The sequence below is a fragment of the Chiroxiphia lanceolata genome, chromosome 8 (genome assembly GCF_009829145.1).
Source record: "Chiroxiphia lanceolata isolate bChiLan1 chromosome 8, bChiLan1.pri, whole genome shotgun sequence".
Classification (NCBI taxonomy): domain Eukaryota; kingdom Metazoa; phylum Chordata; class Aves; order Passeriformes; family Pipridae; genus Chiroxiphia; species Chiroxiphia lanceolata.
Genome location: NC_045644.1, coordinates 33,109,282 through 33,123,328, shown reverse-complemented (window position 1 = coordinate 33,123,328; position 14,047 = coordinate 33,109,282). Strand labels below are relative to the sequence as shown.

Genomic DNA, 14,047 nt, shown 5'->3' with positions numbered 1-14,047 from the left:
GAATATGAACTTCGTATTCTGTATTTAATGATGTCTCCTCCTGCCTTTCTGAATTGTAAGCAACGAAAAACAATTTGCACTGCATGTTTTATAATCTCACATTTTGTGGCCTGGCCTCTTCTTTAGCTAGGAAGCCATTAATTTTCATGGCCCATGGTGAGGTTCTCAGGATTGCCAAGGGAATGCCATTAGAGAATTTGTCCACCTGAGACCAAACAAGCTCCAACCTGGGTAGTGCAGAAGCCATTTCCTTGGGATTCCATAAAGAATGCTGTCAAATGTAGCTGCAAAGTTACACTATCAAAAGTTAATAATTAAAACCAGACTTTAAAAATCAAACAGCAACTCTCTTTAACATCATTTAATATCACTTATTCCACAAACACTTGTGTTATGAATCAGTTTGCTTGCAACAGCTGAACATGGTAAGAAACAGTGACCTTAATCTTTTACATAAAGATGCAGAGACAGATGACAACATGAAGAAACTTTTGAGTCTTTATTAAATTGAATAAGTTAATTTGAATGAAGATCAAACATAACAAATTCTACCTTAAGTAGTATCAAAATTTTAGGATGATTAGTTAGTTTAATATGATTTCTTGTTGAAATGTTGTACAACCACTCTGTCTCAGCCTCTTCTCTTTGAACTCATTGCCTCATTTTTGTTACATATGACAGAAGAGAAGGAGTTCCAGGGTTCCTGAATGTATGTGGAAGGATAGTGGAGAAAAAAACCAAAATGACTACATCAGGAGCTCATAAAGACAACAGAGGATTCTCAGCTCTTAATTGGCTTTACTGTAGGAGAAACTGCAGTCAGAGCTCATGTCTGTTTTTTGACATCACAGTGAGTAAGTTGTGAGACTACAGGAAGTGCCAGGGTACTTGACTCTAGTCCTTCACTTTTGGTTTGGGGTTTTTTGTGTGAAAGGAATGCTGTAATGTTTGAGAATGGAATATAATGTTCTTCTGTTAAGTTATGAAATTGTGTGTGCAGTATCTGTATTACAAAGTTATCTATGGTAACTTCACAAACGAAGCAGCTCTGATTAAATCACAGAGATAAAATCAGTCCAGGTAGTTACCCAGTAGTGCCACAGAGAGCAAAAGTAGTAAAGGACTGCTACTTCTCAGCTTTCAGAAACTGTTCAAAGCACTTTGAAAAAGTGACAGGTGAAAAGAGTGTGAGTGAATCTCTTATGTTTATTTACATTTGGTTATTGGTGAGAGGAAAAAAAACAAACTAGTATTTCTTTTCACCTCTAGACAGTAGAGATGAGAGAGGTTTTCTTGTCGTTCACCCCACCAGTGGTGGTTCACACTGATAGAAGAATGATGCAGAAAGATCCAGATGTGGTTTTAAGTTAACATGTGCTGATAACCTTTGTATGCCCAAGGCCCTTTTTGATTTCTTGTTGGTGGCACTGAAAAGAGCGTGTATGTGTTTTCTGAAAATGGCTTGTTTTTTTATTTACTTTTGAGTAAAAAAGAGTTTTTCCCTTTCATCTAAAGACAGACTTCTCAGTGGATGTCCTGGCTGTTACCCTTCTATTTATTGAAGAGTGTTGCCCTTGTAGTTACACATTTGGTTTGTATTTGCTCGTGCTGGTTCTTACGTCTTTCCAGAGAGCCAAATGCATTATTAATGTTTAGGTTGCTTCAGGACATAAGAAAGTGAGTGAGCTTGCTAGTAGAACTCCTGCCAAATGAAGAATTGAAGCTGTGGGATTAAGTACATTCTTAAAAGGATGATGATGATGATTCTACAGCTGTGTTGTTGTCTAACATGTTGATGATTATATATAAAAAAGGAAGAAGCCTCCAAAAAAGACTGGACCGTACATCAATTTAGTGAGTTTGGGAATCATTAGAGACCTTATCCCTGTTTTATTCAACCCCACAAGAGGGCGCAGCAGCTTTGGGCTAAGTTCTGGAGAAACATGTCATGGTTTGAAGCAGAGGGTGTATGACAAACTTTACAGGTATATTTTGAGTAGCTTCTTACACACTTATAAGGTGGGAGCACTGTGGAGCACTATGGATAGCTTTGGTCACCTTAAACTGTACTCAGCTCTTGTTTGCACACGTTGTAATTAAATTTACTTTGACCTAAGGGGATAGCCAGGAGTGGGAATTGATGAAAGCAAGCACTGCAAATGCGAGGCTTGGAAATCAACTCTGGGGCAGAGAGAAAATCTGAAAACAACAAATCATACAAAAAGTGGAAGATAATGAAGGCCAAATGGAAAGAATAGAGAGTCTTGCAGTTTGTGTTGCCATTTCTGTTCTGTCACCCCTATTGTTACAGAATTCGGGAACGTATACTTTGCTACCAAAAAATGAAAGAAAGCTTTCTCACCCAAACACTTTAAATGCAACCAGAAAGTCTCCAGTTAAACTCTAGTGGTGCTGAAGGAGGTAGAGTAAAATAAATTACAAATAGCTATAAACACTGCCTTAACTTGCTTTTTGGTTATGAGAGCAGTGAGACTGAAATGAAGGCTGCAGCGTGGCAAACATGAAGTGCTACCTTGCCTGATGATTCCAGGGTGTGTGTTGTAAATCATCAGTGAAAATCTACTGCAGCTGCTTATTATCCTCAAAGAGGAATTACCTAGTGCTGTTCAACAGCATATACAGCTTGGGCTTGAGCTCACTCAATGCCTATGAATGGGTCACGCTGGAGCACTCTACATCCATGATCAGCACTAGCTGTCAGTTCTGTAGTCAGCTTGCTAAAGAGGGACTGATGATGAGTGGAGGTTTGGCTTTGTTTTTTTTCTTCTACTGCTGTGGTTCATTTTTCTGATTCAGTGACTGTAGTTTTAGCAAGGTATAGAGAAGTGGTTTCATGTAGTTACTTTGCAGTGCTCAGTTTTCCAGAACTGACTGGAAAGCAGTCCATTACTTTGGTCTTTTGCCTCATTCCCTGGACATTGGTACCACATTGAGCTTACAGTGGGGTAATTAATCTACAGGGGCCTGTAACCAGTAGCTAAGTCACTGTTTTGGAGGATTTACAAGATATGTAGTTCTTCTTGATTATATAAATGTAATAAATAAATGTTTATAGACTTGCTTCCTGATGGTAATCACTGTGGTAACAAAATATTTCTAACTACTTAGAGCTTTGCCGCTGTCACATGCTTGTGAGGTGAAAAAGACTATTTACGATAGGGAAACAGAGAAAGTCATAGGAGAAGGTTCATGATTCCTTGAAGTAGCAAGGAAGCTGGACCTCCAATTCTCCTCTCACACAAATCTTTGCCTCTCTGTTACAGGTCCTACAGCTGGGCTGGTATTGTGCATCTCTTTGAAAAATACCAGTCCTATTTTTAACGATAGTGTATGCGAGCAGAAATGTGGGAGACAATAAAAAGAGTTTTTTCAAATATATTAATGGAATTAGGCAGTATAGAAATATCATTGGCCCGTTCCAGGATCAGGATATTCACCTCCCAGACAGCAGAGGAGTTTAGTGTTTTCTTTGCCTCTGTCTTCAACATGGATGATGGACCAAGGGGGTCTCAGTGCCCTGAGCTGAGGACCATAAGTGCAAGAACAAGCAACTTCCAGTCGACCCTGAAATTGTGTGGGATCTGCTGCTCCAGCTGGATCCCTGAAAATCTATGTGGCCTGCTGAGATTCGTCCCAGAATCATCAAATAGCTGCTGATGTAATCAGAAAACCTCTCTTGATGATTTGGAGTGGTCTTGGGAATCCGGAGAGGTCTCAGATGACTGGAAGTTGGCAAACGTTGTCCTCATTTTCAAGAAGGACAAGAAGCAGGACCCTGGAAACTACTGGTACTGTGATTGAGGCCTGTCAGTCTCACTTCAGTGCCTGGAAAAGTTATGGAGAAGATTATTCTGGGAAGTATTGAAAAACACCTGAAAGACAGTCATTTTTCACAGTCAGCACAGCTTCATGAGGGGAAAGTCCTACTTATCCAATCTGATTTCCTTCTATGGCAAGGCAACCCAACTAGCTCATCAAGGGAAGCCAGCTGGATTTGAGTAAAGCTTTTGATCCTGTCTCTCCCAGGATCCTTCTGGACAAAGTGTCCAGCCCACAGCTGGATAAACATACCGTGTGGTGGGTGAGCAATTGGCTTATGGGTTGAGCAGAGAGGGTGACAGTCACTGGGAGGACACCAGACTGATGACCTGTCACTGATGGGGTTCCACAGGGCTCCATGTTGGGCCCTGTGCTCTCCAACATCTTCATCAGTGACTTGGATGCAGGACTGGAAGGGACACTGAGCAAGTTTGCAGATGACACAAAACTGGGAGGAGCTGTTGACTCCCTCGAGGGCAGGGAGGCCCTGCAGAGAGACCTGGACAGATCCCAGAACTGGGCAATCACCAACCATGGGAAGCTCAACACGGGAAGTGCTCGGATTCTGCATCTGGGATGGGCCAACCCAGGGTGTATGGACAGACTGGGAATGAGAGGCTGGAAAGCAGTGCCAGGAAAGGACCCTGGGGTCCTGGTTGATGGCCAGTTGGCCATGAGTCAGCAGTGCCCTGGCAGCTGGGAGGGCCAACCCTGTCCTGGGGGGCATCGGACAAAGCATCGCCGGCCGGGCCAGGAGGGGATTGTCCTGCTCTGCTCTGACCTGGGAGGCCTCACCTGCAACACTGGGGCGTTTTGGGCACAGGTAGTATATAAGAAGATATTAAGGCATTAGAGAGTGTATAAAGCAGGGCAATGAAATGGGGAAGGGCCTTGAGGGAAAGCCATATGAGGAGCAGCTGAGGGCACTTGGTGTGTTCAGCTGGAGAAGATGAGGCTGAGGGGAGACCTCACTGCAATTACAACTTCCTTGTGAGGGGAAGACACTGGAGCTCTGCTCTGTGATGACTAGTGACAGACTTGAGGGAATGGCCTGAAGTTGTGTCAGAGGAAGTTTAGGTTGGATATTGGAAAGAGGGTCTTCCCCAGAGGGTGGTTGGGCACTGGAACAGGCTCCCCACGGCAGGGGTCACAGCACCAAGTGACAGAGTTCAAGAAGTGTTTGCATGATGCTCTCAGGCACGTGCTGTGACTCTTGGGGATGGTCCTGTGCAGGGTTGGACTCAATGATCCTTGTGGGTCCCTTCCAACTTAGCATATTCTGTGATATGAAAGAAGTTTAACTTTAAAGTAAGATCTATAATGAAGTATAATTAAAGTTGTCACAGCTTTTGTGCAGAATGTGAGCACACTGCCCACGGTGATTATCCGGTCTTGCAAATTACTCTTAAGTAAATTAGCTTGATAAGAAGCACCCTTTCATAGTATATAAATATAATATATTTATAATGTATTATAATATAATATATAAATTCTACTTGTATGCTTGATATAATGAGGAGTTCACGGCCTGTATAAAGTTTCATATGCTTTTCTTAGTTGAAAAAATAGTATTTAAATATATACGAATATATGTTATATCCTGTAATGTGGCATAGAGAAAGAACTCACCTGTAGGGGTTGTATTGATTGGCAGTGTTTTGGTCTTATGCAAGCCTGACTTATGAAGTTAGAGGACTTCATTTAATTGAACAGGGCATATTGCTTTGCATTCTATGATTAGTTTCAAAACAAAACTGCAGAGATATCTAAAATGTTAGAGGTGACACAGCTCCATAACATTAGCATTTAGTAGAATAAAATCCTAAAACACAGCAACTGTGTGAATTACAATTTTTTTCTTTTTTCTTTTTTTTTTTTTACCATCACAGTTTCAAGAACATTTGAATCTTTAAGAAACGTATCCAGTAAATCTGAGCTACAGAAAACCTACCAGAAGTTTCGAAAAGATCTGGAAAATCTGGACTATTTGGCATACAACGTCAGCAGGTAAGATGACGAAGCTTGGTAAGAAGACATAGAATACTGGACATAACCTGGTGGATGTAAGGGATGTGTTTGATGGAGGTCCCTGTCCTGTCAGTAGGGTTTTGTGCTTTGTGCAGGGTTGTCAGGTGGGGCGGCAGGAGGGGTGACAAGGCTGTTAATGCATATGATATTGAACTGCCTGTGTTGTGATTTCTCAGCAGAGAGGAGGACAGGCAAAGCAAGTAAGTGAGGCTTAGCAGACTACTGAATTTTGCATTAACACGTAACAGTTTATTGTTGCACTTCTATTGAAGTGCCTAGAAGTACTGTTTGCATTCTTTTACTTGAAAAATGAACTAAATCCATAAGTTAATGGATTTGATACTGACTGTACATTCAAACCACTGATTGTTTCTTCTTTAGAAATGAATTTCTGAGGTTAGATTGCATAAAACTTGAAGTGTACACAGTCTTAGACTTGTGCTTGCAAGATCAAGGTTAAATTGAATTGTTAACATGTATTATTGTTGGATATTCTGTCACTTACACATAGCTTATGTGAAAATGTCAGCTCTCATAATAAGTATTCACATTTTTTTGTCTTGATAACATAAGACTTTGCCTCTTTCAGTGTGCAGGAGAAATGCTGTGACACTTCTTGTTGTGGTTTGCATTTTCCTTAAATCTGTCCGCTTGGTGTCAGTGTTGTCAAACAGTTCATTTGCTTGGGAGCAAATCACTTGCAGCTGTTTCTATCATATAATTGATTAGATTACCTGGGTCTTAGTTAATTTGCACTGTATACCTGAGCAGTAGTTATATGGTTATGCTGAATAGTATTTTATCTGCTTGTTGATACCAAGATTTTCTCAATATATCTCAAGAGAACTTGCTGCAGAATCTGCAGTGAGGGATTTGAAAAGCTGCTGTATCTATTTGGTATAGAAGATGCTTTGAATTTTGTTCTGCTGGGATAAGGAAGTGATTTTTCTGTGAAAAGATAGAGAATTGGTTTGAGTGCTGTGCAAAAATCACAGCCCTGGTTTGGGACTGAAGCTCTTGTGAGTTTGTGACATGTTTGTGGAGTATGGGCATTTAATTGATAACAATTTATATACTCTCATATTAGCTTAAGGGTATATTCATAGCCCACTGTCAAAATGTTGAGTAACTGCCATCTGTTGGAGACAAACAATTATATATAATATGAATGTGAATCCATTCAAGGTAAAATAAGTGGGTTATGTACTAAAAGTAATGAATGTTGCTTTTGAATGAATACAGTTATCGGCTTCTGTCCTGTTTCTTCATACATAAGGCATGAAGTGGAATATAGCAATGTGGTTCTTCAGTGGTAAAATTTACAGGACAGATGGGAAATTGAAACTGTGCCTTTTAAATGTTGCTTCAAATGACCCACATTGACTCTGATTTATAAGCATAGACCACACGTCGATGAGCGTAGCAGTATACAAGAAGCAAACTTGTTTGAAGTGGTGTTTATATTAAGCTGTTTTTAACTGCAATGTTCAGAATATGGTAGATCATCCCGAATTTTCAGATAGCCAGCAGATTGCCAACAGAAATGTCTCTTTAAAATGCTCAGTGAGGTCAAGAATGCAGTTCTGCCTTTCTTTATACTAAACCCCCAAGTTGTTAGCAGATGTTGGTCATCCTTTCAAAAACTTCAGGTTCTAATTTTGCACGTGGTTGAGTTGAGCTGATGTGGAAGTGGTCAGGGTGGCTAAATTCTTTGGTGGTTACAGAGCAGGAAGATGGGAGTTCTTGGAGGTGGAGACATCGTGTTGGAAAGCAGAATGATCTGGATGCCATCTAGTATTTGGTCAAGAAGCCTGAACAATGCTCTTTGCCATTCTTCTGTGTCCCAAACATGATATGAAGTATTAAACCACTTCTATAGTGTCATGTCTTGTTACTGTTGCTATCTGTAGAGGACTCCCAGTGGTGCTCAAATCTGCTTCAGTGTGTTAAACTGACTTAAAATTCCTTGCTTTTCGGTGATCTCAATATTATTGTTGCTCACGTGCTTGCTTATTGCTCTCTCTCCTCAATCCAGATGGATGTCCCTTCATCCATGAAACTTATGGTGACCTAATCTTTCTGTGTGCTTCCAGGGTTGTGTTGCATCTGCCAGAGAAATTCCTTTGGGTTGGGAACATCAGTTTATAGCCAGGCTGCCATTTTGAGCCTGCCAGGAGATTCCTGTCTCTCAGAAATGTAGTTTTTCTTTCTTGCCCAGGAGATAGTCTAGCAACTCCTTTGAACTAAAACAAGCTTTTGATTCCTTGATACTGTCTCATCTCTGAGATTTGACTAAAAAAGAATAGCTCCATGCCACAGTGAGTAGTAGAACTGTTCTCTTACTCTGTGACTTTTGGAATGTTTCCAGTAGGAGCTAAGTCAGCTTTACATGGGTTTGGATTAACCTAAATATTACACATCTGCAATATGAATAATTACAGGGAAATGAGATAGGACAAAATGGTAAGCACTTGGGATAAGAGAGGACTCTGATCCCAACACTGCTCTTGGAATACTGTAGTAGGTGCAGGCTTCCTTTTTTCTTGTGTGTGTCTTTGTTCCTATTGAAGGGAAGCGTCCATATATTGTTCAGCTGGAACATTACTGGTTTAAGGCTATTCATTATAATTATCTTACTGTAAGGTCATTTCAGGGAGTATTGGGCAATAGCTACAATAAAAATGGAATTATAATCAATCCAATGGTATTAGCACCTGTCAAACTGTAAAAATTATCACAGTTGCTGCTGGTTTCAGTGGTTAACAGTGCCTTTAGGGTGCTGCTGGCTGTAAATCCCAAAGACACTTATTTTTGCCTAGAATTCTCCATCAGTGTGGTCATCTAACTGTTGACAACAGGACTTTAGTATGTGTACACACACAAAAGCAGTATCCTGTTTTAAAGCTATGCTAATTTAAAGCTTCCTTATTGGATTGTGATTTTGGTTTGGTTGTATTCCCTCAGGTAATTGTGTGTTAAAGTTCTGAATCGATGTGAAACCATTTTCGTTATTCCATTTTTAAAATCCTTTTAGGATTGCTTTCTGATGACTGTTGTGTTAGAAATTCAAGAAGTTAAGGGCTGTATCCAAGATGCTTATGGGCACACTTCTGCTTATGGGAAATAATGTTTCCAGGAGATGGAGCAGAGCCATTGCCTGTTTTACTTCACATTAGCCCATTGTTACCTGTCTTCATGACCAAACAGGCCAAATTTGCATTTTAAAAGTGTTAATTTGAATGCAGACTTGCTCCTACAGTCAAATGGTATTTCTTTTTGTTAAAATGGACCGAGTGCACTTTTATTCTCTGCCTTTGATTGTTCAAAACTTTGGGGGAGAGAATTGAGAGGGTGAACGTGTGAAGACTTGTGGGGCAAACAGTTTACAAAGTATGCTGAAAATTTGGAGGGAGCTCAGGGGGAATTATTTGTTGTTAAGAAAACAAGCATAATGATAGAAAACATAAGGAACTCAGTCGTGGGGCTTATCTGGAAAAAGTTATGGCTTAGAAATGTCAGAAATAGAGGTACTTAATTAAAGCTCTGTTCTAGTACACAGAAATATGACAAAATCCAATGGATGAAAGTCAGAAAAATTCAAACAAGAAAGCAAATGAGCATTTTTGACAATTAACTACAGAGATGGCTTAGTTAAGAGGTGCAGTACATTAATCATTGCTTGTAGCCTTTATATCCATTATCCATGCCTTTCTAAAAGATATGGAGTAACTGAGATGCAAATCAAAGGGCAGGAATTAGGAAATTTTTATGGCTTGTGCTATTTAATGAATTTGAATGAGAATTCACTTCTTTTTTTTCTCTAGACTTAGGAATGACAGTGCATTTGATTGTGTATTTGAGGGTAAAGGCAGAATTATGTCTTTTGAATTGCTATCCTGGATTAATAAATGGGTGATTTGTTTACTTTTGTATTACCACTCTGCCACTGTACAAACATTTGCAGGGTTGGATGTAGTGAAATCTCGTTTAGGATTTTTCAAGAAGCCTAGGACTTAACTCTTGAGTAATTTTAAGGACATATAAGCATTTGATTCCCATTAGTTTTCTGAAAATGCCTTCTCTCCTTTCCTTCTTTAATATTTAGTCACACAATATTGATTATAAAATGAGAGTATAGGTTGTAGTTCCAGTATTCTAGCTGCTTATTATCCCTTGACGTAAGAACAGCTATCTATCATGATGTTGTGTAATTAAAGTAGTTGATTTATTGCATTCATTTTAAAAAAAGCAAACAACAAATCAGTCTCAGTATCTAAGAGAGTGAAAAATTATGACAGTTTTGTTTTCAGGCACCTGACGTGTTTCAGTAATTCTGTGATTATAGTTCTGTCGTTCGGCCATGCTTCTGTCTGTCCTGTGTATCTGTGTGACTTCCTTAATGGGTGAAGAGGATTTCCTTCTCCCTGCCCACCTGAAAGTGCTGATATTCCCCTGTTTATATTTTTTATACATATTCAGGGTGGTAGGGAGGAAGACTTTTGTAATCCCCCCTCCACATTTGCCACAGTGTGTGCCATCGTTTTCCAACTCGGCTTTTCAGTTGGACTTGCCTGCTTGTAGTGCCAGTCTTGCATGATCTTATTTGCAAGCAATTTGTATCTCACTGTGTGCAGTTTTTCTGTCTCTGCGTGGAAGCTAGACCTCTGAGGGGAAAAAAAATTTTTCTGGGAAAATAAAACAGAGAACTTATTTTTAAAAAACAATGGTTTGGGCAGCTTCTGGTTTGGTGTGGGATTTTATTTTGATGTGTGTGGCCCATGATACGGAGATTTGGTGAACTCACTGTACAGCTGCTCAGGGGAGCAGGGGGAGGGTTTTTGCTGGTCTTCTCATATATAGAATTTTGACTTTTAAAAATCTGAGCATCAAAATTAGGTAAAATATACAAGAAACTTCAGGGGGAAAACCAGAAAGTGTAGGTGTATAGTTGGTCACATTGGCATCCATGTGTCTGATACCTGTTCTGTTGTAATGCCAAAGCTGCTTGATGCTGATGGCTTCATCCAGCCTGATATTAGTCAGTGTGCTGAGGGAATAACAAGAAGTTGATTTTTACCAAGTAATTAAAAGTGTTATTATAAAGGAGCACTCTAATTCTAAAAACGTTTGAAATTGCTGCTGAAAGTATAAACACTGGCCAAACTGAAGAGTGGATGGGATTCCTCTTTGGACCAATGAAGGTGTATCCAAACTCAGAGGAACAATTTGCACTTAATTGCTTTTTCTGCAGCTGTGATAAATGAATGAAATTTAAAGAGACAAGGAAGTATATTTTGGTCTTCCAAATGTACAAAGAGTGAAGTAGTTGCTCAAATCCTACCAACAATGCAGTCATGAAGGTCTTACTGTCTTATATGTCTTTGAAATGTTCTCCTGTGAGTTAGTGTGTTTTGGGAATTTGGGGAAAATGGGCAGAATTCTGGTTATTTTTGCATCCAGAATGAGAATTATGAGAAATAACATCTTCCCCCTTTTATATAGCCTGTGAAGGATCTGAGTAGTTAGTATGTAAAGTCTTCAGCCTCCAAGATAAGAAGACTCAAACAATTATCTGAGGTGCCCATAGCAAAACCCCTTCAAAACTTTGATATTAGAAGGGGGGAGTTCTGAAACAGTGATCTGTTTCAGAAATAAAACTAGGGATACCGTAAAGAGGTTGAGATAGACATGTGGGGTTTCTTTAAACCTGCCTCTCACTTTCCTGAGAAAACAGAAGGGGACCTGTCAGGAGCCTGGGAGTTGAGCAGAGGGCTAAAAAAGGGCTCCTCCCCTGTCTTTTCAAAGCTCAGACTGTTGCTGTTTCTATGAAACAGTTACTTTTAGCTGTGCTCAAAATGTCCTGATTTCGGATAAAAGGTTCCTGTCTAGTCTTGCCTCTGATAATGTAGCTAAAATGTCTTAGGAGCCAAGGATGGATGATGCTTCGAGTTCAACCACGGAGTCCCCAGGTCATTTAAAAACAAACAATACCAATAGAGTGTGACACTGGGAAGGAAATGAGATCTTCAGCTGGAATTAAGTTACAAAAACAACTAAGTAAGTAATATTAAAAGGGCATGACTTTAAAAAGCTGATAAAGAATATTGAATGCAGTCCATGGGACACTTGCAAACACCACTGATTTTGGACCTGGACATTTGCTTTGGGTGCCATATATGTCTCCTATAGGAAATTTGATGTGTGAGTAGTTTATTTCGTGGTAAACAGGGGCTCAGCTTAGAACTCCATACTTTCAGTAGACTAGAAACCAGATTTTCCCCCAAATGAATATGGCTGTTACTTCAGATGATGTTTATTCTAAGGTGGGACAAACCACAATTTGTGAAATGTAAATGGATCAGAGTCTAAGGAGAATAATACTTAATGATGCAGCAATAACTGACAATATGACAGAGTATTCTGCCAGGCAGCAATGTCCACTCAAGGAACAAACAAACTATGCTTTTATACAGCAGGAGTGAGGTGAGCCTTAAAAGGACAAAATCATTTAGAGTTAACAGTTTTTGATTTCTTGGGACAGTTTATTAAAAGAAAACAACAAAAAAAAAGATAGTGCAAAGTATGTGTCAAGTGTATTTTAACAGATGCCATCACTGAAAAAAGCTGAGTTTAGTAAGCTCTTTCATGTTTATTCTAGGATGAAGCTGCATACTGTGCTCCCCAGCCACACTGACGGTTGTCTTTATCTAAAATGTTAAAATCTCCAGTGACAGATTCCACAACATCCCTGACTCTTCTTACATTTCAAGTTCTTTTTCCTAGTGTTTAGTGTGAATCCCTCTTAATACATTCGTGATCACGGCATCTTGTACTTCCTACTATAAAAATAAGAATCAGATTATTCCTTTTTGCTTTGCTGTGCTCTTGTGTGTATTATCATGATCGTGCCTTCTCTCAGGTTTCTTTGCAAGTTGCGCATCTTTCCTGCTAAGTCGTGCTTTTGACATCTTCTGTTATATCCTGTGGCTCAAATGGTTCTACCCCATTATTAAAGGATGCTGTTAATAAGTAGAATGGAAGGATTGCTTCCGATTCTTCTGTTTACACATATCATTTGACTTCTCTTGGTAGCACAACCATCTTTGTAATTTTTTTAGGCAGTTCTGTGAAGTGTTGCCTAATGGGTTGTTAGCAATCATCCCTTGTGCAGCTGACTGTTCCTGCCTGTGTGATGACTTGTGCTGCCCTTCCTGAACTCCATCCTACCTGAGAGCAGCAAAATGCCTATTTATAAACATCACTGTGAGTTCAATCCTGCCCTCCAGTGCACTAATGGTTCCTTGGCCTTCCCTCCCCAGGAAATCCCTTTCTATTTTCTTATCCCAGTTATGTTCCATAATGAGGCAACCAAAACAGACCCCTGCAGAAAATCATTTAATGCATGTCTGTAGTTGCAGAGAATCATTGGTAATTGCTCTAAAGAAATCTCTATTGATTCCAGAGAAATTTAGTCTATTTTTCCCCATGTATTTATACAAAAGTGATATGAGACTATCAAATCTAGTCCTATTATGAGATATTTGCTACTAATGCTATGAATACAAGAACAGAAGCATAAAGAAATTAGGCTGATTTGGTGAGACTGGCTTTGGACAAAAAACCGCCTGGTGCTGTTACTCATTCCTGTATTTATTTCTAGATGAATAATAGTGTCCTTCATTATTTGTTCTATTTTTTTTCTTCAGGGGTCTAAGTGTAGCTGGCTGGTCTAATTGCTTGGTTCTGTCTTTGGAAAAGGCTAGGTAAGTTTGGTCCCTTTCAGGCTTCCATTGCCATGCAGATCTCCTCTCCCTCACACTGGATCATTGACAGCAAGGAGTGCTGTCACCAACCCACGAGTTCTTGTCATCACAGGGTGACGTTCATCAACCTACTGCCTGAATGAAACATGTTACTGTTTATTTGCAGGTTTTTGATGTTCCTTTCCAAGAGTAATGAGTGTCATCATTAAACTAAAGTGGCTTTCAGAGCTTCACATAGTTCCTCCTCATTGATTAAATAAAATCTTATAAATATTATAAACATAACACTTTCATGTTTGTACATGAGAAGCAATATTTGTGTTTGGACTAGGTCTAAGTGCTGACTTCTGTGGTGGTTTGAAACTACCAAGAATCTAATTTTTAAGTTCAAGCCCCCCTCCCACAGTTTGCCCTTG

At 39.6% G+C, this 14,047-nt stretch overlaps 1 protein-coding gene across 2 annotated transcripts in view; it reads left to right on the top strand.

Moving 5' to 3' along the window:
- CTNNA3 (catenin alpha 3) overlaps positions 1-14,047 on the top strand; it is a 431,146-nt gene that overhangs the window by 25,551 nt on the left and 391,548 nt on the right. The window contains exon 6 of one of the 2 annotated variants that reach the window (XM_032694679.1): positions 5,737-5,839. In XM_032694679.1, the coding sequence (XP_032550570.1) occupies positions 5,737-5,839 (103 nt within the window). Of the gene's footprint in view, positions 1-5,729; positions 5,848-14,047 lie in introns of both variants that reach the window. The other variant, XM_032694676.1, reaches the window with a different exon arrangement.